Source organism: Trachemys scripta, chromosome 3 (assembly GCF_013100865.1).
Source record: "Trachemys scripta elegans isolate TJP31775 chromosome 3, CAS_Tse_1.0, whole genome shotgun sequence".
In the NCBI taxonomy this organism is placed as follows: Eukaryota; Metazoa; Chordata; order Testudines; family Emydidae; genus Trachemys; species Trachemys scripta.
The window spans coordinates 160,264,838-160,292,788 of record NC_048300.1 but is presented as its reverse complement, the minus strand read 5'-3'; the positions used below and the strand labels follow the sequence as shown (position 1 = coordinate 160,292,788).

Below are 27,951 nucleotides of genomic sequence, written 5' to 3'. Positions count from 1 at the left end.
ATGACAAATGTCCCTCTAAGAGAGGTAGTGTTGGCTATTTCTCTCAGAATTCTCTATTGGCCTTGACCAGCCAATACTGGCATAGGACTTGCACATTTTTCTCAGCTTTGTTTTCAGGTGGCTTCTAAACAGACGCTAGTTGACAGAAGTGACTATCACTCTGTGCAATGTATTGATTCTAGGAAAGAAATGTTGCTCAGACAAAGAGCTTAGGACTGTGTTTGTTATAACTAATTGATCCCAATAAAATTAAGGAAAGAAACTAATGCATAGGGCTTGTATTGTACTTAACCAGACCATTATGCTGTAGTGATGCGTTTGCCACTCTATGATTTAACTCTACTTGGGAGGTTGCCTTTCTCATAATAGCTCTAAATCAAGCAGAAAGAGCTTTTTTTATCTGGATTCTTAAAGTTAATGTAAACTGTTAATATGGAAGAAAGAGTAAGAATAATAAAAAGATCCTTATTACTTTAATCAACTAGAACATGTTGAGACAAAAACAGTGATCAATTCCCATTAGGATGGGAATTATAATTTTCAAATTGTATTTAATTGTGTTAAATGTTTTAATTGGGTGAGATATATAGAATTACCTATACAGAACAGTATGATATTTTAAAGTACAATGCCATCTTCCCAGAAATACCTTTGATCCATTTCACACAGAAAGCATTCTGTTTTGTATGCCATTAGAATTTTAGTAAGAGAATTGTTAACCACTTCCCATTTTTTATTCTAATAGGACCTCATCAAAAGATATTACCTGTGTTTAGTTTAGGACTAGCATATGTCAAAATGAAATCAAGCTCTTTAAAGCCAACTTAAAGTGAATGAAAGAATTAGCCAGCAAAATGATCTTTCAGACATTTGCTCTGTGATGAATGATGCTTGTTTTTCTCCACTCTTTAATTAGAATGTTTCTGCATTTGCCAAAAAAAATGTTGGAATGCAGACAAAAACTGAAATTATAGGAACAGGACTTGATGTAAGAGCATATTTGTAAAGGAAACACAACTTGTTTGGTATTTTATTGAAACAGGAAGTTCAGAACCCCAGTACATACAAGCACAACAAATTCTCAGGTGCTAGTTGAGTCATCTGTTGTTGGAAGTAGTCTCATAGTAGGTTTCCCCTTGATTTGCTTTGAATCTTCAGTTAAAAGGGGAAGGAAATTACATACAGATTCAGTTTTAGATTATGTATAAAATTCTCGTGTCTGCTAGCAAGCCTGATTAAACAACTGAATAAAACAGGTGTCTGTCTATGTCATCCTGATATACATATGTTTGTGAGTATATCATGTTGGCACAAAAGCATTGTTTATGAATGAATATGTTCAGCTTTTAATGGATGTAAATGATCTATTGCATCTACCTTTAAAAGTAATATTTAAAAAGCACAATTAATAAAAATGTTCTGTTTTTTCTCCCTTTATTCACCCTTTACCTGAATTACAATATAAAGCTGTTCTTAATTTATGTACCAATCAGGCATGATTTTCAGCTCTTGCATGGTAGTAATAGATAATATAGCCACTTTCATTTAATTTAGTTATTTTTAATTTACAATTATTTGTTCTACAATAGCAGACCTCAGTGGAAGATTTTACTTTTTCCCTTCCCTCCAAGCTCTGTATACAACACTGGTGTTCTGCAAGTAAGAAAGGCTTTATTGAGCTCCCTTTAAATCCCATCAATACAGCTACTTTGCTTAGCCACAGAGGTATATGCAGAGTGATCTCTCCTTCCCTCAATCCACAGGCTGAGTATGCTGCCTCTGCGGCACTCAGAGCAAATATAAGTCTAGGAGCACAAAAGTGAGCATGGGTGTTGGACAGTGCACAGCAGTGATCAAGGGGCCACCGCTTCCATCAGTAGTTGAGTTTTAAAAAGAACTTCCTTTCATGCGTCTGGAACTATTATCTCAGCGCTATCTAGTTACAAAAGGAAATGACTTTTTTCAGTCCTCTAACCAGCCTGGACATTTGAATATAGATCCTCTCAGCCTACATATGAAGACAGAACAGCTACGTCTTGTAATGATAATTCCCCGACATATGCAGAATTCACAATGGCTTCAGGGTTTGTCCTCATGTTAGTAATTCTGAGTATCTTCCTGTGTAAAGGAGTCAACATTGCCCTCCATATCTCATTTGGTCTGTATTATATTGACCCTGAATTCCTGTTGTGTCCACCAAAATTGCCACTGAACTCAATGGGAGTTTTGGGGTGAACAAGGATTGCAGCCATCATTTTAAAATAAATAAATGGAAACTATATGTGGAACATCTTCTAATGAGAAATTAGTTAACTTGTATGTTCTTCAGGTCTATTCTTCTCTGAGTGACCCAGTCTGTTGGCTATGAAAAACATCTCTAATAGGCTTGTGTGAAGCCCCATCTTATTTCTGTGTTTTAAAGTATTTTCTGCCTTTACTTATCCCTCACCGGACTCCAATATCCAGCTGTTCATAATTTATGTACAGTATTTGCTCAGTACCTCTGCAGTCTTTAATCTCCATTTGCTTGTTTATGCTGTTAACAACCTACTGGAAAGGCTTTCTACTCTCACTAAAATACATTAGCTGCAATGGAGATTTAAAAAAAGAACTGTGGATCTCGCTGTCCTGCATAGTCCTTAAAATATGAGAACACCTACTCCACCTGACTAACAAAATACCCCAAAGGAAAAGTAAGGAAATGAGAAAGGAACCTAGGAAGGAGCACTCCTAGAGGGAAGAGTCAGCAACTGGCACTGCAAGCTTCGTCCAACAACTCTGAAATGCCACCAACACTATCATATAAGGACTACTCAATTCTCCACGTTTAGCCATATCATACCAGCTTACCTTTATTTAAAAAAAAAAAAAGCTTTGCAGCTTTTTTTCAAATGTAAAGCAACTTTTCCAATATATCTACAGAAAAATCTTAAATTACATTTACGGTAAATAGAATATCTTGATCTGTGTCCTTATATGTTAGAGTCATGCACAATGATAGTCTTATCTAGAAGCCAAGCCTTTTTTTTCCTGCAGCAAATCCTGCAAGGGTGAATATAGACATCATGTAACTTAAAGGAACAGTGCTCCACGTTTTGTTTAAAACTACAGGGAAACTCTTAGTTAAGCAGAAAATAAGTAATATCAATAATACTGTCTCAGAATGCACAATATGCTCCAATATCTTTTAAAGGTGAATGAAAATACTTTAAAAAAAATAAAAAATGTTTGAGATCCCAAAACAGTAGTTATATTTTAAAATGATAAATATATTTGCAAAGAAAACATTTTGAAAATTGTTTCCGCCTTTTCCTCTAAATACCTGCCAAGACCACTTCAAACTTCTGTTTTCCCTTCAGCATCTGATGTGATCACTGACAGTTAAAGTAGTATGAAGAGTGCAGTTCCCTTGCTTTGCTTCAGGTTCCTGTAAGGTCACCAGCTCTTTAACAGAAAGCACAGGAGTGTGAAGTAATCTTGGCAAACAAAAATGATTTCTGTTAACTGCTAACTTGTACCAAACCACAAGATGGGGGGTGGCAGTTTCTGAAATCAGAGACTTTGAAAATGATTGCTTTGAGAAGAAAATCATTGGCCATAAACCATATCCTTTCTTTTTGGTTTTGTGTTTTGGGGTGGATTTTTTGGGATGTGGTTTTGTTTTGTTAAAACAAATATTTTAAAGGGACACTGTCAACTTGAAATCTACTAAGTTTAAAAATGGGGTAAAAGTAGTTTCAGGTACTACAATTTGGCCCTAAGCCTCCCTACCAATGTCTGTGGCATTAGAACCACTCTTGTCTATTTTTCCAGGATTTTCTCTCCTTTGCTGAATGAAAGGCCGACCCAAAGTGTGCTCAAAGCACACAGTAAGCAAACTGGAAAATACTACTTCTGTAATTTTTCATTTATAATTACTCTAAGGGTTATAACAGTAGTAGATAAACTTCAAACAGAAGAGCATTTTTAAATGCCTGTGAAGGAAGAGCTGCTACGGCAGCTATCATGGAATCCCTACCTTTTTGCATCTGAAGAAGTGAGGTTCTTACCCACGAAAGCTTATGCTCCCAATACTTCTGTTAGTCTTAAAGGTGCCACAGGACACTCTGTTGCTTTTTACAGATTCAGACTAACACAGCTACCCCTCTGATACCTTTTTGAAGTGACTGTCATTTAACACGTTAGTTAAAAAGCATATGACTAAATGTTTTTAAAGCAGAACCATGTTTTACTACGGCAGGGTGTGTGCATGAAGCTGCAACCACTACTATGTCAAGGGCAGGACTGAATGACTCCACATACTCCGTGTGCTATATCTCCTGTGAGATTTCTCTCCCTTAATCAGTTGCAATAGTTTAAGTGGACATACCGGGAGAGATGGCATTACCCACAAATAAAATTTTCTGCCATGAAGTGGTAGTCATAAAAACCTTGGACCAGAAATATTCATAGTAGTAGGGCCATCAGGAGGTCCTGGAAGGTGGGTTACTTATTGTGTCCTATGTTTCTTATGTTACATTGTTTCAGTAAGGATCCATTCCACAGAGGTCACATCCAGTTGAATGATATATCAGCTAATATACTTCAACAATTTTGCACTGTTAGTTTCAGAATGGCTTTAAAGACTTTGCTATTAGTGCATGTTTGCTCCAATTTTAGCTGGCCCCTCTGTTGGTACTTAGGGCAAGGTACACACCATTTTCAAAGTGGTTTCATTTTAGTGCAAGTGAAGAGAGAGTTGCATGATTAAAAGCTTTTTTCTTCATAAGCTATTTTACAGAATTGGTGCATGATAATGACTTTTTTAGTGTTAATATGAGATCTCTGAGCTTTGCATTACAAAATTGTTTACCAGTACCAATTACTGTTGTTTCATCATAAGATAATGTATTGTGGTATTAAAGTGCATCATTTCTTAGACAGAGGTGTTTTTACAATGTTAAAAAAATATTGAGGGACTATTTTAAGCTGTCGTACTTAAATGGGTACATGTTAATCTCTTTTAATATAACTGAAAAGAACAAAGCTAAACTTTTTAAAGTAATTTTGCTGATGCCTAATTTTTTTTTTTTAAAGCAACGTCCTTTCTATTTGTTTCACTGAAGCATATCAAAAAAGATTGAGAAAAGTCAAGCCTAAGAAATCTGAAGAAAATAGAACCTACTGTGTTCAAGCTTTGACATATTTCATGAAGCTGTTGAAAACTAAGGCATGAAAGCCAGATTTATGAGCTTTTTTTTAAAGTTATTTGTAGATTCCCAAGACGATTGTGTTCCCATCACTTACTGTAGCCTTTAAAACTCAAATGATGCTTAAAAAAATTCAAGTTTGGCACACATTGCGGTACTGTTGGGCGTTCTTAATGGCATTCAGCTTCAATTAAGGCGGGGGAGAGAATGTACTCTTGTCTTTGCTAAATAATTTTGGTTTGTTTTAGATAGAATAGAGAGACTAGAATATGTATATTTTTAGGATAATAAAACTAGGAGTTACTCTCAATGTAAAATTACTTTTATGATGGGCTAATACAACTGTTTGGGGAGAAACTCTTTAGGGAGCATCTGTGTAACCCGTCGCATTTGCCAGGCTTTTCCTTTCAACAAGCTCACTGATTTTGTTATTACTGGAATAGGAAACCTTTTTCTTTCTCAAAGTATTATTAATCTACACGTTGCCAGGTATAGCAAATCTGATGACAGCACTGGATTTATTGTTTACTGTTAAAGGCTGATGGAAGCATTCCCCCTGCCTCAGTCCCCAAAACAAATGTCATTCTTGGAACTTGCTGCAAAATATCCTGTCATTTAAAATAATAATAATAATGTAGGGCTTCCCAAAACAACAAATTAAATAAGAAACCTAAGAATTCAAATGATGCCATAATTTTAATATATTTCTTTTCTGCAAACATTGCTCCCTTTCCTAATAACTTGATCTGTACAATAAATTCCAGGATTGTCACACTGTGTGTCAGCCTGAAGCCTAGAGTGACTGTTGAATCAGTGTGAAACAGTTGAAAACAGCTGTAAGCAAGGTTGAGGGCTCTTTTTGTTCAAAATAGCACCAGGTGGAATCATCATTGGGTTTCATGGTCTGTTATTGGCCAGGTTTTAAGTTCTCAATCAATTTGACTTGATGAATTACACCAATGCAGTGGGTAGCTACAGTAGTAAGGCATATATCCATTCCATGCAGAGTCCTAGACCATTGTGCTATCAAAAGTACCAATCACACCCTTACTGTACAGCTAATTTGCATGCAACAGTTCGACTTGTTGTATGAGGAAGACTGTACACCTGGTGGATTACTTGGCCCATTTTCCACAGTTCTTCTAAACCATCTACTCAACAACACAGGTGCCACAGGACACTCTGTTGCTTTTTACAGATTCAGACTAACACAGCTACCTCTCTGATACCTTTTTGAAGTGACTGTCATTTAACACGTTAGTTAAAAAGCATATGACTAAATGTTTTTAGTCCATACACAATAATCCCAGACACACACAGCCCTTCACAGCAGCACATACCACTCATTCGATGCCTGCACAAATTTTCCAGGACTGTCTGTCTATCACTCTGAAGTCTAGAATGTCTGAATCATGAAGTGATGGAAATAGGTACACGCCTGGCTCAGAGCTCTGTTTGCTCAGAATGTCGCTTGGTTCAATCATCACTGGGCCCTGTGAGGACCAGATGGAATGTCGTCGTCCAAAGAAAGTTGGAATGTGATAGCTGATCAGGGAAGGTGGGAGTAACACCAATATGGGGTAACAAAATGGTGATTGTGCTTCCAGCCAGGGCGCAGTCCTGTGCATTAACTTAGGGGAACATGTACAAACAGCAACATTACTCATTACAGCACAGCCCATGAAAACACAAGCCCCAAAATACCTATAGGCATGGCATTTTACCGCCACTCTATAGAATTTTCTGTTCAATAATATTCACTGCTTTGTATTGGGTTTGTGTGTTCACCTCTGTGGTGTTTTGTGAGTGTTTCCTGATACAGTGTTCAGTGAAAGGGTATATAGGCATGCTGATGTGAAGACCTGCCACAACTACTGAAATAATCTGATTTCAAGCTGTGCAGAATTGAGTACAAGTGAAAACAGTTCCCTTACATCTAGTATGTGGTTGCACCCGTACCAGTACCACTCTAAGCTCTGACCCCACACAATGCCAAGAAAGAAAGCTATCCTCACTGGCCCCAGAGGGTATGTCTACACTGCAGTTAGACACCTGCGGCTGGCCTGTGCCAGATGTCTCAGGCCAAGAGGCTGTTTAAATATGGTGTAGACATTTGGGCTGGAGCCTGAATCCGCTGTCAACAGGCATCAAATTGGAGTGTAGACATATCCAGAGAGCTAAAACAAGGAGAACCTTAAGGAAAAATTAATCAGATTCTGAGCAGAAATGGTGGATTACCTGGCCCAACTGCCATGCCCATGCAACAGCACAGGCTTTCATCTACTAGTTCAGTGGTTTTCAAACTTTTTTTCTGGGGATCCAGTTGAAGAAAATTGTTGATGCCCACGACCCAACAGAGCTGGGGCAGAGGGGTTTAGAGTTTGGGAGGGGCTCAGGGCTGGGGCAGAGGGTTGAGGTGCGGGGGGTGAGGGCTGTGGGATGGGGCCAGGAATGAGGGTTCAGGGTGTGGGAGTGGGCTGGGGCAGGGGGTTGGGATGTGGGAGGGGGTCAGGGCTCTGGGCTGGGAGTGCGGGCTCTGGCGTGGTGCGGGGGGGCTCAGGGCTGGGGTGCAGGAGAGGGTCAGGGCTCTGGGCTGGGGGTGGAGCNCGGGGGGGCTCAGGGCTGGGGTGCAGGAGAGGGTCAGGGCTCTGGGCTGGGGGTGGAGCCAGGGGGGGTTGGAGTGCACGAGGGCTCTGGGTTTGGGGGGAACTCAGGGCTGGGGCAGGGGGTTGAGATGCAGGAGGGGCTCTGGGTGCAGGCTCTGGGGTGGAGCTGGGAATGAGGGGTTTGGGGTGCAGGAAGAGGTTCTGGATGTGGGAGGGCTCAGGGCTGGGGCAGGGGGTTGGGGCTTGGACTTACCTCCGGCAGCTCCCGGTCAGCGGCGCAGCTGGGGTGCAGAGGCAGGCTTCTCACTGTGCTGTACCTGAAGCAGCCCAGCAGCAGGTTCAGCTTCTAGGCGGAGGCTCACAAGCAACGCCCCCCTGCCCAGCTCCCATTGGCCGGGAACCAGCAGCCAATGGGAGTGCGGAGCTGGTGCTCGGGGTGGCGACAGCGTGCGGAGCCCCGTGGGCCCCCGCCTAGAAGCCGGACGCATTGCTGGCCACTTCCGGAGCACAGTGAGGTGTCGGAACAGGTAGGCACTAGCCTGCCTTATCTGGGCAGCAGCGCTGAGGGGACTTTTAACGACCCGGTTGGCAGTGCTGACAAGATGGACCCAGTGCCTTACATGCCACGATGCAGTACTGAGACATGACCCGAACTTTGAAAAATGCTATACTAGTTGATATGTAACATTTAGCTCCATGGTACACAGGTTCTTCTTAATAAGCTATGGCTCTATTTTAGCCTGTGGTGCACCTCTCTTCAAGGGCTGCCTCTCTCTTGCCACACTGTAGTCAGCTTGTTAAATACTCCACATTTCAGTGTCCTGTGATAAGGCACATATGTTTTATGGTGTTCCTCAGTTTTGTTTTGGGTCAATACATGTTTGTATCTCTTGGCAATGTCCTTCTTATGTTTTTCTCTAACCAGATTTTGCCACTTGCATTCAGTAGTACCTTACTACTCAAGCTGTTCCATTAAAATCAATGGGACTGCTCATGAAGTATGGGAAAATTCAATAAGGGTATAATAACTGACATTCTATGAGCTGAGAGGGTAGATTGTATGTGAAAGCCACATGGCAAAAATGGGAAATGATCACAAACAGAAGGGGGAATATATCCAATGAAGTAGTGTTCCCTATTGCTGTCATACAGGAGATTGACTGTATGAGAACAACAAGGTTGTTATGCACAAAGGTTAATTAACTAAATTGAATTAAGCCCGCCATATTTCTTATGGGTCAATCCCAGATTGGCTTTCTTTTCTGTACCTGCATCTTTAGCTGTTATGGCTATGGCTGGCTAAACATTCTCTCACATCTGTCAGAGTTAACCTCAGACTCACTGCCATGTGACAGTGCTTGTCAGGATATGTGTAGTAGTAATGAGCCTTTGCATCCTTTGGTAAAAGGACGCTGATTTTTGTATTACATGCCTTTTTCAGTTGTCTATAATGTTCTTAAACAAGTTCTTTGGAAGCTAAAATGTGCAATGCTGTCTTATCTCAACAGTCTCTAAGGTGCCACAAGTACTCCTGTTCTTTTTGCGGATACAGACTAACACGGCTGCTACTCTGAAACTTATCTCAACAGTTGTTTGTTTGTTTTATTTTTTTTCAGCTACTTTTGTCTTACAGCTTGTGATCTAGGTTGCAGGTGGGGAAAGGGGGCTGACAGATGCCCGATGTGAATTTTACTCTCAACTACTTCTTGAAGTGTCTACATTCTGCTTCCTCAGAAGTAGTCCTTATTGAAACTTAAAATATATGAAACTCTGGAGAAAATATCTTAATTCATTTGTAAATTATTGTCAATTGTGTGAGTCAATCACACATAGATGAATTTATTTTGTGTTTTTTCTGACCTAGTTGAATGGATGCAAGCAAGCAAGGATGCTCTCACTTAAAGCCATTCATCTTTCTTTTCCTTTTTTGTGGGTAGCTAAGACTTTATTTGTTAATGTAAGTTTGCATATTTAAGTCCCCACGCCTACATAGACTTTCACATGAGTAGATTCACAGAGGTCAACAGCATTTCTCACCTGTGTAAAGTTAAGCAGATATCCAAGTTATTGCAGGATTGAAGCCTACATTTTGAGGGATTTTCTTAAATTTTCCATAAAAATTAATTTGTGCTGAGACCAAACATAGAAACTTTCAGTTTAGAAAGAACAGGAGTACTTGTGGCACCTTAGAGACTAACAAATTTGAGAATAAGCTTTCGTGGGATACAGCCCACTTCATCAGATGCATAGAATGGAACATATAGTACGAAGATATATATACATACATAGATACATAGATTATAGGACTGGAAGGGACCTCTAGAGGTCATCGAGTCCAGTCCCCTGCCCGCATGGCAGGACCAAATACTGTCTAGACCATCCCTGATAGACATTTATCTAACCTACTCTTAAATATCTCCAGAGACGGAGATTCCACAACCTCCCTAGGCAATTTGTCCAGTGTTTAACCACCCTGACAGTTAGGAACTTTTTCCTAATGTCCAACCTAGACCTCCCTTGCTGCAGTTTAAACCCATTGTTTCTGGTTCTATCCTTAGAGGCTAAGGTGAGCAAGTTCTCTCCCTCCTCCTTATGACACCCTTTTAGATACCTGAAAACTGCTATCATGTCCCCTCTCAGTCTTCTCTTTTCCAAACTAAACAAACCCAATTCTTTCAGCCTTCCTTCATAGGTCATGTTCTCAAGACCTTTAATCATTCTTGTTGCTCTTCTTTGGACCCTTTCCAATTTCTCCACATCTTTTTTAAAATGCGGCGCCCAGAACTGGACACAATACTCCAGCTGAGGCCTAACCAGAGCAGAGTAGAGCGGAAGAATGACTTCTCGTGTCTTGCTCACAACACACCTGTTAATACATCCCAGAATCATGTTTGCTTTTTTTGCAACAGCATCACACTGTTGACTCATATTTAGCTTGTGGTCCACTATAACCCCTAGATCCCTTTCTGCGTACTCCTTCCTAGACAGTCTTTTCCCATTCTGTATGTGTGAAATTGATTTTTCCTTCCTAAGTGGAGCACTTTGCATTTGTCTTTGTTAAACTTCATCATATATACATACAGAGAATATGAAAAGGTGGAAGTTGCCATACCAACTCTAAGAGACTAATTAATTAAGATGAACTATTATCAGCAGGAGAAAAAAAACTTTTGTAGTGATAATCAAGATGGCCCATTTCAGACAGTTGACAAGAAGGAGTGAGGATACTTAACATGGGGAAATAGATTAAAGTTGTGTAATGACCCAGTCAGTCCCAGTATCTATTCAAGCCCAAGTTAATGGTACCTAGTTTGCAAATTAATTCCAGTTCAGTAGTTTCTCATTGGAGTCTGTTTTTGAAGCTTTTCTGTTGCAAAATTGCCACCCTTAAGTCTGTTACTGGATGACCAGAGAGGTTGAAGTGTCCTCCTACTGGTTTTTGAATGTTATGATTCCTGATGTCAGATTTGTGTCCATTTTTTCTTTTGCGTAGAGACTGTCCGATTTGGCCAATGTACATGGCAGAGGGACATTGCTGGCACATGATGGTATATATCACACTGGTAGATGTGCAGGTGAATGAGCCCCTGATGGCGTGGCTTATGTGATTAGGTCCTATAATAGTATCACTTGAATAGATATGTGGACAGAGTTGGCATCGGGCTTTGTTGCAAGGATAGGTTCCTGGGTTAGTGTTTTTGTTGTGTGGTGTGTGGTTGCTGGTGAGTATTTGCTTCAGGTTGGGGGGCTGTCTGTAAGCGAGGACTGGTAGTTTCCCAAGATCTGTGTGGGTGAGGGATCGTCTTTCAGGATAGGTTGTAGATCTTTGATGATGTGCCAGAGAGGTTTTAGTTGGGGGCTAGTGGCGTTTTGTTATTTTCTTTGTTGAGCCTGTCCTGTAATAGGTGACTTCTGCGTACTCTTCTGGCTCTGTCAATCTGTTTTTTTCAGCAGGTGGTTATTGTAGTTTTAAGAATGCTTGATAGAGATCTTGTAGGTGTTTGTCTCTGTCTGAGGGATTGGAGCAAATGTGGTTGTATCTTAGAGCTTGGCTGTAGACAATGGAGTGTGTGGTGTGTCCTGGATGGAAGCTGGAGGCATGTAGGTAAGTATAGCGGTCAGTAGGTTTCCGGTATAGGGTGGTGTTTATGTGACCATTACTTATTAGCACAGTAGTGTCCAGGAAATGGACCACTTGTGTGGATTGGTCCAGGCTGAGGTTGATGGTGGGGTGGAAATTGTTGAAATCATGGTGGAATTCCTCAAGGGTTTCTTTTCCATGGGTCCAGATGATGAAGATGTCATCAATGTAGCGCAAGCAGAGTACGGGCATTAGGGGACGAGAGCTAAGGAAGCGTTGTTCTAAGTCAGCCATAAAAATGTTGGCATACTGTGGGGCCATGTGGGTACCCATAGTAGTGCCCCTGACTTGAAGGTATATATTGTCCCCAAATGTGAAATAGTTGTGAGTGAGGACAAAGTCACAAAGTTCAGCCACCACGATTGCCATGACATTATCAGGGATACTGTTCCTGATAGCTTGTAGTCCATCTTTGTGTGAAATGCTGGATATGGAGGGCTTCTACATTCATAGTGGCCAGGATGGTGTTTTCTGGAAGATCACCAATGGATTGTAGTTTCCTCAGGAAGTCAGTGGTATCTCAAAGATCGCTGGGAGTCAGGACCGGCTTTAGGCACCAGCAAAGCAAGCATGTGCTTGGGGTGGCACAATTCCAGGGGCAGCATTCCGGGCTGTTTCGCTCACCAAGGATTTTATTTTATTTTATTTGCTTGGACAGTTGCGCTTTCGGAGCTTGGGGCAGCAAAAAACCTAAAGCCGGTCCTGCTGGGAGTGCTGGTAGCGTAGGGCCTGAGGAGAGAGTCCACGTAGCCAGACAATCTTGCTGATAGGGTGCCAATGCCTGAGATGATGGCGTGTCCAAGATTTCCAGGTTTATGGATCTTGGGTAGCAAATAGAATACCCCTGGTCGGGGTTCTAGGCATGTGTCTGTATAGATCTGTTCCTGTACTTTTTCAGGGAGTTTCTTGAACAGATGGTGTCATTTCTTTTGGTAATCCTCAGTGGGATCAGAGGATAATGGCCTGTAGAATGTGGAGTTAGAGAGTTGCCTAGCAGCCTCTTGTTCATACTGATGATGACAGCACCTCCTTCGTCAGCCTTTTTGATTATGTTATTCCTGAGGCTGTTGATGGCATTGTGTTCAGCACGGCTAAGGTTATGGGGCAAGTGATGCTGCTTTTCCACAATTTCAGCCCGTACACATCAACGGAAGCATTCTATGTAGAAGTCCAGTCTGTTGTTTCGACCTTCAGGAGGAGAATTTTTTGGGAAATTATGCGCAAGTAAAATGGAATTATAATGAAACTTACTATATCTTGCAACCTTAACGTTTTTGATGTGATGTATGTGCACTTGAAATACAAACCTTAGTTTTAAGTCATACTGATCTACACTAGGGAAAAAGCATATGCATTTGATAAGCCTAATTTCTTTTCTTTTCTTAAAATATATAGCTGTCATATATTTATGTTACGCAGTATTAAAAAAATTGTTCTGGTTCAGTGGGAAAAAAGCAAATCTAAACATAAAGTAAGTAATTTTGTTCTGCTTTTTTCTGCAAAAATTTGCTCTGGAGGAAGAAGTGATCCAAACATCTTCAAGTATGGTTTTGAATATCTGCCAAACAGTAGATATGTTTGCCAAACGTTTTTGTATAGTATTCCCATTAGGACTTTGTCTTTTAGAGAATATATTGTTGAAGTAAGCCTTACTTATCAGTCTATGAGATTTGAGAGAAGTAAGGGTTGTCTGTCAACAGATAGTGTAAAGAAACTTTATTAGTAAAATTGTCTTCACTCTAGGATTCTTTCACCCTTCACCCACCTGTTTGCCAGGAAACACTTCTGTAGAAAACTACTGAGGAAAAACGGGAAGTATTTTGGAGGAATTTCCAGTCTTTGCTGTGTATCAATTGTCTTTATAATACATTTCACATTCCTCTTGATGTTGTCAACAGGAGAAATTGGCAGGTAATTTTTCTGCCTCAGATTTTCAAACAGATGCTCAAACTTTTTCAGACCCCCAAACCTCTTAATGCAGACACATGGATTTGCCCACGCACAGTCTCCACTTGTAAATGCATGTTGGGATGTTCACATTCCTTTATCAGTCATACAAAAAGTGTGTTAGCATTTCTGTCATTTGAAATCTTGTGCTTCTGTAGTTTGACAAAATGGGAGCCCGTACTTTAGCTGGACAGTATTGATAGTTTATAGAAAAGTATCAGTTCCAGTTAATATATTAGAATGTGGATATGATATTTTCAATAATTTGCACTAAACATTACAGATTGAGTTTTCTTCACAGAATGATAAGTACCTGCACCAGTAATAAAATTCCTTGATGCTAATAAAGGAGAAGTTGAGACTTTGTAGCTATTAGGGCAGACAAGCTGACCCAGGTAATTTTTGCTGAGCATACTGCTATGGCTCTGATCATGCCTGCTGGACTATGCAACCCCATTATTATTATTATGTGCAACCCCATTAACTTCAATAGAATTCTTCCCAGGCAAAGAACAATGTCTGCATGGAACAGCTGGTAAGCTTAGGGCAAATCCAGTTCTTAACCAGATCATATTAGTTATGAAGCACCTAATTTTCAAACCCACTATTAAGTGCAGAATTCCAATATAGTTTAAACTAAAATATTTACTGAATAACATTGTCAACTTTAAAACTGCTTATAATGTTAAATGACCTAATAGCAAATTTCTAAAATAAATAAAGGACAAACAGGATCAAATCAACTTTTTAAGCACTAGGATATAACGAGTTTGCACTTTACTTTGTTACTATCTAAACAATGTCAGTGTTTGGTTTGATCATTGTCATCCTTTTATATTGACATGTAGAAAGATGAAAACCTAGAGTATTTCTCCTTGGGCCTATCCAAGCTAGTGTATAGTAAAGCAGACTTCCTTGATCCCTGTAGGATGCTGCAGATTCTTCAAATCCCTCACTGCAGGATATCCATACTTCTTAGCTGTCTCCACTGCGTTATACTATTCTTTATCAGAAGCAGGCTGATACTTTATTTCACTTTCATGTGTGTGTACTCTTCATCTTCAAATGTGCCTGGGGTTCCACATATGTGTTTTCCTTTCAAATTTTTAGTAAGTGACAGACTACCTGAAAATGTAGGACAATGTAAGTGTAATGTTTCCTATGAATGCAATACATTAGGTCCATACTCTTCCCTAGATGTTTCTGAAGAACTACAGTGTAAGCAAATACAAACGCTAATGGTCCAATCCTCAGAGATACTGAGCACCCTCAACTATATTGAATCCCACTGAAGTTCTAAACTCAGACCTTAAGATTTCACCACCAGTATTACCCAACTTCATTAAATGTGTACCATTTTTAGAACTATCTTTCTTGCTAAATTTGTAGCTTAATGGAGCATATTATTTTTGGTGCCTGATTCACCACTCTGTTACACCATAGTTTTATGCTGCTGTAAATCCATTGACTTCAGTGCCATTAAACAGCATAAAACTGGTATAACAGACTGGGGAATCAAACCTTCCCTCTTTAGTGGTCAGAGCCTGTTCTGGTTGAAGGAAATGGTCAATTTCTCATTGACTTCACAAGCAACAAGATTTGGTCCTCAAATGTGTGCCATAAAAATATGTATCTCCCATGAATGACAAGCATTATGGACAAAGCTCTGCAGTCATAATTTTGAAAATGTGCACTCTGCCTCAGTTATATACCTATAAATCTGTATTAATGGTGGATTTTATTTGATGTTATACTTCAGAAGCTTGGTAAGTGGACTCAGCCTTTGTGACAGTAGCCTAAATTTAATGTTTCCTTTAGCTGAAGTTATTTAGGGCAATATTTTCCCCTTCATCTTTGTGCAGAATTGCATGTTTACTACCATGTTTCAGGCAGGAGAGTACTTCAGATACAACACTGTTGTTCTTATAGGATGTGCATTAGCACTTGCGTAGTTCATAGGAAGGGAGCAGTTTCACTGATGAATAATTTTCCAGTTACATCCAAAAAAATGGTAACATTAGGCATGTTCTTATATTTTTATTACCTGAATTTGAGAGGCCACTCTGGAGTATACTGTTGGAAAACCATATGCATAATTCACAAAGACAAAAGGATTAATAACTGTAAAACAAATCATGGTTTTTAAAATATATTTTCTTTAACCTAAATTTGTTTTATCCCAAGTGCATTTTTAGTTAAATTCTGGTATCTACTGTACTGTACCTTAAAAAGACTTAGAATAACTTGGTATTTCATGTAACTTTCAACGGAATGCTGTGTATGTCAGGTGTATGGCTGTTTGCTACTAACACTCCTGTGCCATCTATTCCTTTTCTCATGCTTTACCTTATTCTCCCAAAATCAAAAAGGAGGCTGAGGGCAGATAGAAAAAGATAGAGATGCAGGTTGCTATATACATTTTGAGGGGTCTTATTCCAACCTCACATTGGTGCAAATCCGAAGTAATTCCACTGATGTCAATATTTGCATCAGTGTCAGCAAGATCAGAATCAGCCCTATGACTTTTCTTTTGCAACCCTCACTCATCTCCTCCTTAACCTGCTCATTTACCTTCTTCTGCTCTGTTATGACTTGGGCTCCAATCCTACAAATACAGTAGAACCTCCAAGTTACAAACACCAGAGTTATGAACTGACCAGTCAACCACACACCTCACTTGGAACCAGAAGTATGCATTTTTCTTCTGCATAGTAAAGTTTCAAAGCTGTATTAAGTCAATGTTCAGTTGCAAACTTTTGAAAGAACAACCATAACGTTTTGTTCAGAGTTACAAACATTCTAGAGTTATGAACAACCTCTATTCCCAAGGTGTTTGTAACTCTGATGTTCAACTGTAGGTGAATCTGGCCTTTTCCTGAGTCTCACTGGTCTTGGATTGGAAGTACTTTTGTCCAGGGACCTGTTTTCATACATTCTCATAAAGTTTGAGGCACAACTGTAGCACTTGATACTAAAAGTGACAGTGTTTATGCAGGTGTCTAGTGTGCCTCTGTTCAGAAAGAGGAAGTTAAATGCAACAGCTGAAGCAAAAATCCCAATCCTGCATATGTGCAATATATTTCAATACAGCACATTACCTATTTGCTGCTATGCAACCCACAATCTGAAGAATGGAGGAAAGTTGATCAGTTATTATTATTGTAATGAAGAAATGCTGCATTACAACATCATAAATTCTTAATACCTTTAATTTTTTGTCAGTGTAATGATGATCTTTTTGAAACCCTCAGTTTGAAGGGTCTTACAAGTTAATTTCTATTATTCATGATTTATAACAGTGCCAGACAATGTAAGGGAGGTGCTATTGTCTGTTCATCTGTCTGATGAAAGAACTAAGCTAATATCTAAATCCTGAATAATGACTGTAGTCAGTGGAACTCTCTTCTCAGAGCCACCTGATAGGAATATAATTAGACAGGAGAATTAGCATCAGAGTTTGATATCATAGCAGGTGCTGGTCATGCCTATTATAGTTACAGCTATGAAATAGTTTTTATAATAACTGTTTGCACAAATGCTATTTGTGGAAATACTCACTTCTGTGGTCTGAATTTTTCCCATGTTTGGTCTCTGATTAGGATTGAAATTATAGAGATTTTGCTCAAACTTAAAAAAAAAAATCAAAGGGTGTGCAGCAGCCCTGGAGTGCTGCAAACTCTTTGATGTTACAAAGGGTAATTCAATTTGAAGAGGTGGATTGTGCCATTCAATCTCTAGTCCAAGTTGGGGGTGGCCAAATGGCTTCCAGAGTGTGTAATATGTTTTCTCTTCCAAGACTGGCTACCTCCACTCCTCTATGCATAAACTGGCTTTGAAAGCAATGCTAGCCCTGCAGAGTCCTTGTGCTGTCTGAATACAGGAATTTCAATTATTTCTAGCCTCTGGATGAAGAGAGCAAGGAGTTTCTCTCCTTGTTGTACACCTGAGCAGGATCCAAGCATAATCTGGCTGGAAAGCTGCATTTAAAATTACAAGTGGCAGGAAAAGCAACATTTAAGGTCTAAACAGAAACTTTATTTTGGTAATATTGCATAATGTACAATATGCTGTTCCTATTATTCCAGTCTATATATATATATTAATACATTATTCTGGGATTTTCGAAAGAGGCTAAAGTGGGGTAGGTGCTATCTCTAAGGGATTTCAGCATTTTAACTCCTTTAAAAATCCCAACCTTAGCATTTATAACATAAACATATATACCAAACCACATGAATTGTACAACACAGCTTGACCTAATGTTGCTGTTGGAATCATAACGTTTGCATTCCAGACTCTTTGTGATTAGTTGTGCAAATTTTTAACATAACATTCATGCAATTTTTTGCCTTTAATATTAATTTAATCCAAGTGTATTTCCAGTAGTAGGACCCACTGTACAAATAAAACAACTTTTCATTATGAGTCACCTCAACAATAAATGCATGCAGTGAAAATGTTTGAAGAAGTGGGAATACAACAGACCTTTTAAAATCATGTCCTGTAAAATGTGTGAAACAGCAGGATTACAATCAAGTTACATTGTATGTCTTCCATCTAAGAAACTCATGTCCTGTTGGGTTTTTAACATAAACAGAGCTTGTCAATCCTAATCAGTTTCATCTTGGAAACCCTAGAGCTCCAGGCTAACAAAAGCAGCATGGCAAGTTGAGCACAAAGGTCCCTTGGAATCAAGTCTGATTGTTAATTTTAGATAAACTAACACTAAATTAATGTCTCTTGGTGATTATTTTTTCTCCTTTCAGATGTAGCTGATTTGTCTAAATAAACAACTCAGGAGATTAGTAGATGTTCTCAATTCTCTCTGATGGAAGAAAAAGGCTATTTGAGCCACCAAAGATAGGCTAGTGTTTATCATGAGTCTCTGTTTCTGGGTTGTTTTCATTAGAGCATAGTGTATAATTTGTTGAACTTCTTACCTGAATACTTTTTAACTGAAGCGTTTTTATGTTTGCTTGGTGATTTACACATTTTGAAATAACTGGTAATTCATGAAAGTGAGTGAGTGCAATCACAGGAATATCAGAATCCTGCCTTTTATTTGCACATCAGAAATTGCAAAGTGTATTACGGCCTTGAGCATGTACTCATTGAAGTCAGTTGGGAAAGCTCTCTTTGACCTTAGTTATGCATATGTTGTTTGAACACTGTACATTCACATAAGAATAAATATCTACAACACATTTTTGACCGCATTTTAGCCCTTTTGGCCTGCCTTAACTATATCAGCTTCTGGCTTCTCTAAAATGTCCTGCAAGCCAGCTTATAGAAAATAACTGTTTGTGGTTTCAGCAGAGCAGCCAAGGATTTCATGAGCATAAAACGTTGTACCCTCATTTCTGCAGATACCACTTCTCAATAGGACCGACTTCTCTGAAGAATGACATAGATGGAGATTGTGCAACTACTGCCTGTGCTATCTCTGCCTGGGCTTTGTTTTTCACTGTTCCTCTGGCACTGATCACTAACACTAAGAAATTCCCTTTTATAAAGATAATAAACCTGCTTTGTAATTTTATCTGGGGATCTGACAGCTCTTTACAAACATTAATTAATCTTCACAACCCCTTGTAAATTAGGTGAGCATTTTTATCTTGACTCCATAGATTTGTAAACTAAAGCACAAAGATCTTAAGTGCCCAAAGTGACACAATGAGTCAGTGTCAAAGTTAGGAGTCCACTGTTCAGATTATTTCCCTATTTTTCACATTGGTGAAAAATTTCCAGCATCAAACAACATCTCAGCTACTCTTGTGCACAAACTTTTATTTTTGCCTTCACCTCCTCTTGTATTGGCAATTGTAGCTCTTGTCAAGCTTCAACAAGGAAAACAGGGACAAAAAATATCAGATAGGTTTGGCATGTCCAGTTATCACTTTGTGCATTTATTGTATATGTTGTTAAACCTGAACTAGACTGAGGTGGTGCTGCTGGCCTGAGGAAGATATTTCAATGAACTAGTCAACAAGGACATCTGCCCTCTCACTGATCAAGTGGTATGTAGCACAGTGTCCTCCTAGAACCTATACTTACACTGGAAACCTAAATAGCAGCTGTTGTAGTGGTTTTTTTTAAAAAATGCTGCCTTCTTCCTGTGGCTGGCCATGAGACTTTACCTAATCCTGGCAGACAAAGACTTAGATGTGATGTTCCATGTATTTGTGACCTCCAGATTTGATTGCTGTATTGTACTGTACCGGGAAGTGAAATCACAGACACTGAAAAGACTTTAACTGGTGCAACATACATCTGTCATCTTTATGAACATCATTTTGAACACCTGTCCTAATGTTCAAGTCATTATGTACAGCAACTAATTGGCTTATAAAAACCCCTTTTATTATAATGGTTTGATCATTTCAGCTCTAGATAGTTTAGGGGTAATGGTTAGTCTTTAGTACTTGCAGTAGCAACCTGACCAGAATAGTTCTGAACTTCATATTTGAGCTAAAGGAAATGGTTTTTCATTCCACAGTACTCTATCTGCCCTTTCTAGAGCAGTGTTTCTCAACCAGGGAGCCACCACCAGGTTACAGGGGGTCCTCCATGCATGGCCAGCGTTAGACTTGCTGAGGCACAGGGCAGAAAGCTGAAGCCGCACCGCGTGGGGCTGAAGCCTGGGGACCTGAGCCCCGCCACCTGGGGCTGAAGCCAAAGCCTGAGCAACTTAGCTCTGCAGGGCCCCCTGTGGCAGGCGGCCCCAGGCAATTGCCCTGTTTTCTACCCCCTAATGCCGGCCCTGGCTTTTATATGCAGAAAACCTGTTGTTTTGGTACAGGTGGGCCATGGAGTTTTTATAGCATGTTGGGGGGGGGCCTCAGAAGGAAAAGGGTTCTAGAGTATACCAAACCTACCCAGGAGAAGAAATTGCTAGACACTCCTCATGTATATCAATCAGCTTTTTTCTTGTTTAATTTTAAGTATACAACCACATTAATAGTGTCAAGGACTGCACAGTATTTGTAAAGGACTTCCCTTTTCTCTGTCTATGTTATACATGTAAAAAGCCTTCTAAAGATGGAAAGAGTTTGCATGCAAGAGGTACAGTGTGTAATAGTCCCATTATATATACACATATATCATTAATCTTAAATCTGGATTTGGTTGTTTTAAGTAATCTTCTGTCCATTCATTCTCTGTATTATTATTGGCCCAGTCTGATCCTAGATTGAACAGACTTCTCTGGTATTCTTTACCATAATTCCAGCATTTCTTCTGCTTAATTCTCCACACCTGGGGAGGGTGGGGGGAGGTCACAAAGGGGTCTTTAGCCTTACCATGGCATATTTTCCCATGTTCTGGTTGCCTAGGTTTTTTTCACTTCATTATAACTACCAAACCTTCTAAGCAAATATAGACAGTGGCCCTGCAGGGAAAATATTGTTTTTGTTTTTTCCCTCGGTTCAGGACTACATTTCTTTTCCTTGAAATATGTTGGGCTCTTTCAGCTCTGCAGCTGATTCCAGCTTCTTCCAACAATACAAATCTAGGATGTTTTGAATATGGCCCTTACACTTAGTCAGCTACATTTTCTCAACCCAAATTGGATGTGGGTGATTGTGACTAAGAATGCTCAGCACCAACTTCCATCAAGATTCATTAACGTACCATATCTCATGTTCCCAAGGCCCAGTTTACACTGGAGTTTTTAGCAGTAGTGTAACTACACATATATCATTTCCACGGGTAAACCTGAGTGTAAGCTGCACCAGCACAAGCTGTGGCTTACAGCAGCATAGTGCATCTCGATACCAGGGGCGAAATCCTGTCCCTTTTTAAGTCAATGGGAGTTTTGCCATCGATTTCAATGGAGCTAAGGTTAGGCATTTACACACGTGCATGGTTACATCAGTGCTAAAGCCCCTAGTGCAGACAAGGCCTATTTTTAAAGGTTTCCCTTAATGCCTCTTACAACTGGCTCAAAGTAAAATACAGGATTAAGTTTTTCATGTGTTGGTCTTAATGGTCAAAGCCTTCCAGTGGCTTGGACCTGGGCTGTCTCAAAATACTTCGTGACCATTTACTCTGCTCCCTTGGGACAATGATCTATCTATAACCAGAAGCAGGAGATAGAGGTTTTTCAGCATCTTGCCCACACTTGTGGAATTACTTCCTAAAAGCCTAAAAGTGCCCACCATTCTCACCGCATTCAAGAAAGGGAGGGAGAGAACCAAAGGTAGAGCTTATCTGTAAACTACCTGCCGGATTTATACACTTGTAAGGTATTCAAATACCATGTTAGAGTGAGTATTGAATAAATACCTAGCTAGATTATGGAAATCAAATAAGTGGCACATGGATATTTTGGCTTTTGTATCAAGCCAAAAAAAGTCATAAATAAAAAAATTAATATCTAGTGATCATTAGCTAATCATGGTACGACTTACCCAAGAGTTTACTTGGGAATGTAAAGAGTTGTTTTCATATCCTGAAATTCTTTTCCTAAATGCAAAGACTAGCTTCACTTGCTGCTTATAAATGTAATTGAAACATGTTAGTTCTTAATTTCCTTGTTGCCTTAAAAACAGATCTGCAGACTTCAACGGCACCTGTCATCAGGAAGATATCAGCAGGACCTCTTTTCAAGTCAGCCTGTAATGTTTATATCTCTTGCCAGTCAACCGCCATGTGACAAGCTAAGTGAACTTGTACAGCTGTGTGGAGGAAAAATATGTAAAACCCTGCGACAGGCCAAAATCTACATTGGAGAATATTTGGGAAAGAAGCAACCTGAAATAAAATATTTATCAGAAAAATGGATACTAGGTAAGAGATTTAATTTCAGCTCAATATAATATTATGAAATGTGCTTTCAAATGTGTTAAGGGTTTTTCTACCCAGTGTGGTAATATGCCGTACGGGGGATGTGATTTCAAAAGCACACTAATGTGTTATACATTAATTGGTCCTTGTAGACTTGCTGGTGTGTACTAAAAGTTCCCTACTGCGCTTTAGTATAATGCACTTGGTCTGTGTAAACCCTGCTGCTGCTCACTAAAGTTCCTATTGGACCTTAACGTAGTGTTGTGCATTACATTCAAGAGCACTAGGGAATTTTTAGTATGTACCAGCAGGGTTTACACAGACCAATTAATGCACAAGTGAATTTTAGAAATTGCATCTTCGTATTGAGCATTGCTACTCCATATAAACAAGCCCTAAGTATGGGCAGAAGATTACCAGAGGGAGAGTGTGGAGAGAAGAAAATGGACAGACTGTGCTACAGTTGTTACCCTTTAGGAAGACCTGACTACATGCTGTCAGGTACTTTCTGGTAAAATTAGGGCTGGGCTGTGTTGATCTTAGGACCCACCTTTATGAATTGTACATAGTGCTGTACAAATTACTTCAAATTGTGCCCTCCATATTTCATGGGAGTTGTTTCATTTAAATGTGATACTTGTCTAATTAAAGTAGGTTATGAGAAAACACTTAAGAACCACTCTCTTGAAATGTCTGGTGAAAAATTTGTCTTTCAAGATTATAAAAATATGTGGGGAATATGCTCAGCTAGTGCAGATTGTCATAGCTCTGTTGACTTCAATAGGCTCTGACATTTTGCACCAGCTGAGGATCTGCCTTAAAGTATATAATATGTAATTTAATATGCATGTCTGAAATGTTCTTTGCTATGACTATCACTCTGCTTGAAGAAAAATTCTTGCTAAAATCTGTGGGTGTTGAGTTCTTGGGAGTTGCTTGTCCTGTGGTTTTTCCTAAGACACCATAGAAATTAGTTTTAAGCTTGACGTTCTTGCTGTAAATCGAGTGTACATTTGCAATATCCCCACAGAAGAAAACTTTTGGTGATCTACTTGGGATTCACAGTCCTGAGAGTATTTATCTTTTAGATTAGCTCCATGTCTTCGCCTCCTAAAAAGAATCTTTTTGCATAATACAACATAAGAAAATAAGATATTTGTGTTTTGAATAACAGTCTTCTTAATAAGCTAGCTTTACTTTCTGCTTTACAGCAAATACTAAAGCTTTTATTTGTTAAATAAATCAGTCTGATCATAATGTTGCAAAGTCTGAGTAAGAACACTGCTGAAGGTTGAAGCAGAAAGAAAACCTGGGTTGTAAGGGAGAAAACACTTGTCAAAACAAAAGTATATTTCATACTTTATAAAAGATAAAATTATTGAAGAGTTGAAAGACAAGTGAGTTCCTATTTAGATTGATCTGCAATGTGAAAGACACTCTCTAAAGTCATAACAGAATTAAAAAACAGCTGTGTCAAAAAAAGGAAAGATAAGACGAGACAGCATTGTATGGTATGTAAGAACTCCAGAGAACCAGAAATGGGGCATGAGGAGAAGACTGGAACTGTGATGTAGTAAATTAAACAATACACGTGGACATATTAGTATTTCAAGCATAACTTTCAGATGGACAGAAATAATAATCCAGACTGACACTCTAACATCCATTTAACAATGTATGCATAACCAATGGGTGTGGAGAGTAATGTTTGTGTTGTTTTTGCGTTGGTCCATAATTTTAGTCCAGGGATCCACTTTTTCTCCTGTGCCTTTTTCAAGTAGTACAGCCTGCTACTATATTAAATTCTGATGATGAAATTAATACAATAGTCCTTGCTCAAACGATAAAGCCTCATCATGATTTCCTTATCATTGCATTCTTCCATTTTAAACATCTGACTTCTGTTATTTTTTTAATTGTTTCACCTTCCAGACAATTTTTAATAAAAGATCAATATTGGCACAAGAGCCTTAAAATATATAGAGACTAGGGGCTCTGGAGGTGAGATGTGTCCTCTACCTGACTGCCAGAAACGGTCATTAAAGTAAAAATATGCACAAGTACTTGAACCATTAGGTACATAATCCATTGGCACCATGGAAGGATGGTGAGCCAGGCCCTCAGCCTTAAAACATCAGCATCTGGAAAGAGTGCAGTGCACTAGCACCTCTCACTGGGTGAATCTATGCCTGTAAGAAAGATGCTTTGGCACATCAGTGCTTTTGCAGCTTTAGCTCATATCTAAAAATATTTCATATACATATAATTCTGAATTATATGAATTCCATGGTGTACCGTATAGCCTCTCCTGCCAGATTCTTAAGGTCCAAAATTGAGGATCCCAATTCTTCCATAGAACCTAGGGGGACAGTGAAACCAAGCTCAAAGCAGAAACTCTCTCAGGCCAGTTGTCTGTTTACATTGTAAATTCCTTGTGGCGTGGACTTATACAGCACCAACCCACGCTGTCAGCATGTAAAAAATAAATGAGCTAGAAAATATTTTTAGTTCATTTAATTGATCTCCTTCCCAATGCAGAAAGAAAATCAAGCTGTTAAAAGAATGCTTGGTAATTACTGTGTATGAAACAGTTCATTTACGGCCCTCAGTAGGAAAGGGTACGACTACACGGAGATAAAATATCCCTGGCACAGTCACGGCTGGTCCACGTCAGCTAATTTGGGCTCGTGGAGCATGGGCTGTGGGGCTAAAAATCGCTGTGTGGACGTTCGGACTCAGGCTGGAGCCTGAGCTCTTAGACCCTCCACCCTCGCAGGGTCCCAGAGATTGGGCTCTAGCACAAGCCCGAATGTCCACACTGCGATTTTTCAGCTCTGGAGCCTGAGCCCAGTGAACCCAAATCAACTGACCTGAGACAGCTGTGGGTTTTTTATCCCTGTATAGACATACCCTAAGTGTCCTGCTCTGTATGTTAAGCTGTAAGAGTGTTCTATATAATGCCTTGCTTGCCTTTCATTAGTTACATATTGTCCCTTTGTATCCTGCTGTGAGAGTTGTGTGGGTGGAGCTCTTTGAAAACCAGTCTCAGCTGGAATTAGCTGCACTTAAAACATTCCCCTTCATCTTGCTAGGGATATTGAATTAATCTGTTATAATTAGGCGTGAAGGATTAGATTTTTGTCAGTAAATGTTGGTAAACATAGATTTCACTCTACACACACAAACCAAAGAAAAAATACTGATAGGCAAAGTAAAAAACTGCTGCTTGAGAACTTAGAGTTTAATTTAAGGATATTTCCTTTATATATTTTGACAATAGTGTTTTAACAGCTATAAAACTTTTAACTTTTTGAATCTCAACATCTACTGTCATTAGATAATTGTCTGATCCCCCATAATCTCCCACAACTATAAAAAAAATTAAATTAAAAAAATAGAATAAAGTTTAAAACCCAAAACTATGGGAACTGTAAAAATTCAAATTGATGATAAAAAAAAAATGCTTAAAATGAACATTGATATAGTCTGTCAAATTTATAAAAAAAAAAATTTTTTTTGAATTCTGCCATGTCTAGTTGTAATGAAGTAGTTACTCTCCTAGTTCACCTCTTTATAGTGCTTTAGAGTTGGGCCTGAACCAGATCTCTGAATCCAAACATTACTGAAGTTTGCAGGAGGGGCTGTCAACATCCAAATTAGGTCTCAATTTTGCAAAAGGGCCATATCTTTATAATGGGCTGACCCAAAATCTCATATCAATTAATCCAATCCTAAATCAATTCCAATAGATGCAAGTTTTTTAAGTATACACTTAGGTTTGTACATCCACACCTAGAATATTTAAAGTGTGCACACAGGTATGTGTACCTATAAGTTGTAAGTGTCTGTACAGACCCAAGAAAAAGTGGAGGCTGAGTACAGACCTGTTTGAAAATGTGTCCCTTCCAATCTATATAATATGGAGCTATACCTATCTCATAGAGCTGGAAGAGACCCTGAAAGGTCATTGAGTCCAGCCCCCTGCCTTCACTAGCAGAACCAAGTACTAATTTTGCCCCAGCTCCCTAAGTGGCCCCCTCAAGGACTGAACTCTCAACCCTGGGTTTAGCAGACCAATGCTCAAACCACTGAGCTATCCCTCCCCCCATTATATATTATAATCTAATATTGAAAGTATGTGGGATATCAGATTTGTACAAATACAAATCCAGTCAAATGGCTAGACATATATTACCCAGGGATTTATCCAATTTTGATGCTCTTATTGTTATCAGAATGTATCCCTAGTTTATGTAATCTAGTTAGTTTCTGGTTATAAACGTTCTGCTTTCCACACCTAATGCCAGCTGTTCGCTACTGAATAAATTAGTCCTACAATCAATCACACATTTGATACCTGAGAGATAGAGAGTGAAATACATTTTTTTTAAAAAAGGAGATTGGAGGTGTGTGCAGTGTACATCTTATACCACTAGTATATATCTTTATGGTCCTTCTCACTCCGTATGTTCTCAGCTCCTCAAAGGTACTTTATACCAAAAATTCAATCTGCTGAGTTGATTATTTTGTTAGTAGTGTATATTGTGTTATACAAAGCATATATTTCCTTTTTAATAAGAAGTTATTTGCTATGTATTCATCCTAATATGCTAGTATATAACACATTTCTTTTTGATTTCCTATAGATTCAGTCACTCAGCATAGGATATGTCCTCTGGAAAACTACATGTTCCAGCAATGAGCGAACTCAAGACCCTCCTTATGGTTGTGAGAAAATTAGTAAAGGTGTCCAGTTTTTGATTAAATAAGAAGCTGAACCAACAGTGAATAAAAGATTTTACAAAGAGACAGTAATGGGTTTTTAAATACAGCCAAAAGTTTCGTATAGTGTGGTGAGTCTCATCTAAGTGTCTGTCTAATGAAATCCTTTGATTAGCCTTTTGTAATAAGGTATTTGCTCAATAAAAATCCTTTTGCTTTGTATTTATTTGTACACTATGCAAGTCTTTGGGCCTAATTCTGGTCTCATGTACAAGCATTATACACTGGAGGCAATATTATCAAAAACACCTAAGTGACTTAGGCTCCCAGGTCCCCTTTTGGACTTAAGAGCCTGTCACTTAGGTGCTTTTGAAAAGATTACCATGGTATAATAATTCCAAACATAAACACAAATGAGTCTGAAGACAGTTTTTAAGTGGGCACAGGGTTATGTCTAATATTTTTTTAGAACTTAGTATGTAGTATATATTTAGATATAATTTTACAACCTCATATTTATGGGATGACATATGAGCACCAGTAAAAGTAACGGATAATCAAA

General features: G+C 39.1%; 1 protein-coding gene across 3 annotated transcripts in view; it reads left to right on the top strand.

The window, feature by feature from the left end:
- MCPH1 (microcephalin 1) overlaps positions 1-27,634 on the top strand; it is a 226,099-nt gene extending 198,465 nt beyond the window's left edge. For all 3 annotated transcript variants that reach the window (XM_034766362.1, XM_034766361.1, XM_034766360.1), the window contains 2 exons: positions 22,433-22,670; positions 27,314-27,634. In XM_034766362.1, coding sequence (XP_034622253.1) covers positions 22,433-22,670; positions 27,314-27,369 — 294 coding nt within the window. In that variant the 3' untranslated portion in view covers positions 27,370-27,634. The remainder of the gene's footprint in view (positions 1-22,432; positions 22,671-27,313) is intronic.
- Positions 27,635-27,951: the final 317 nt, after the last annotated feature.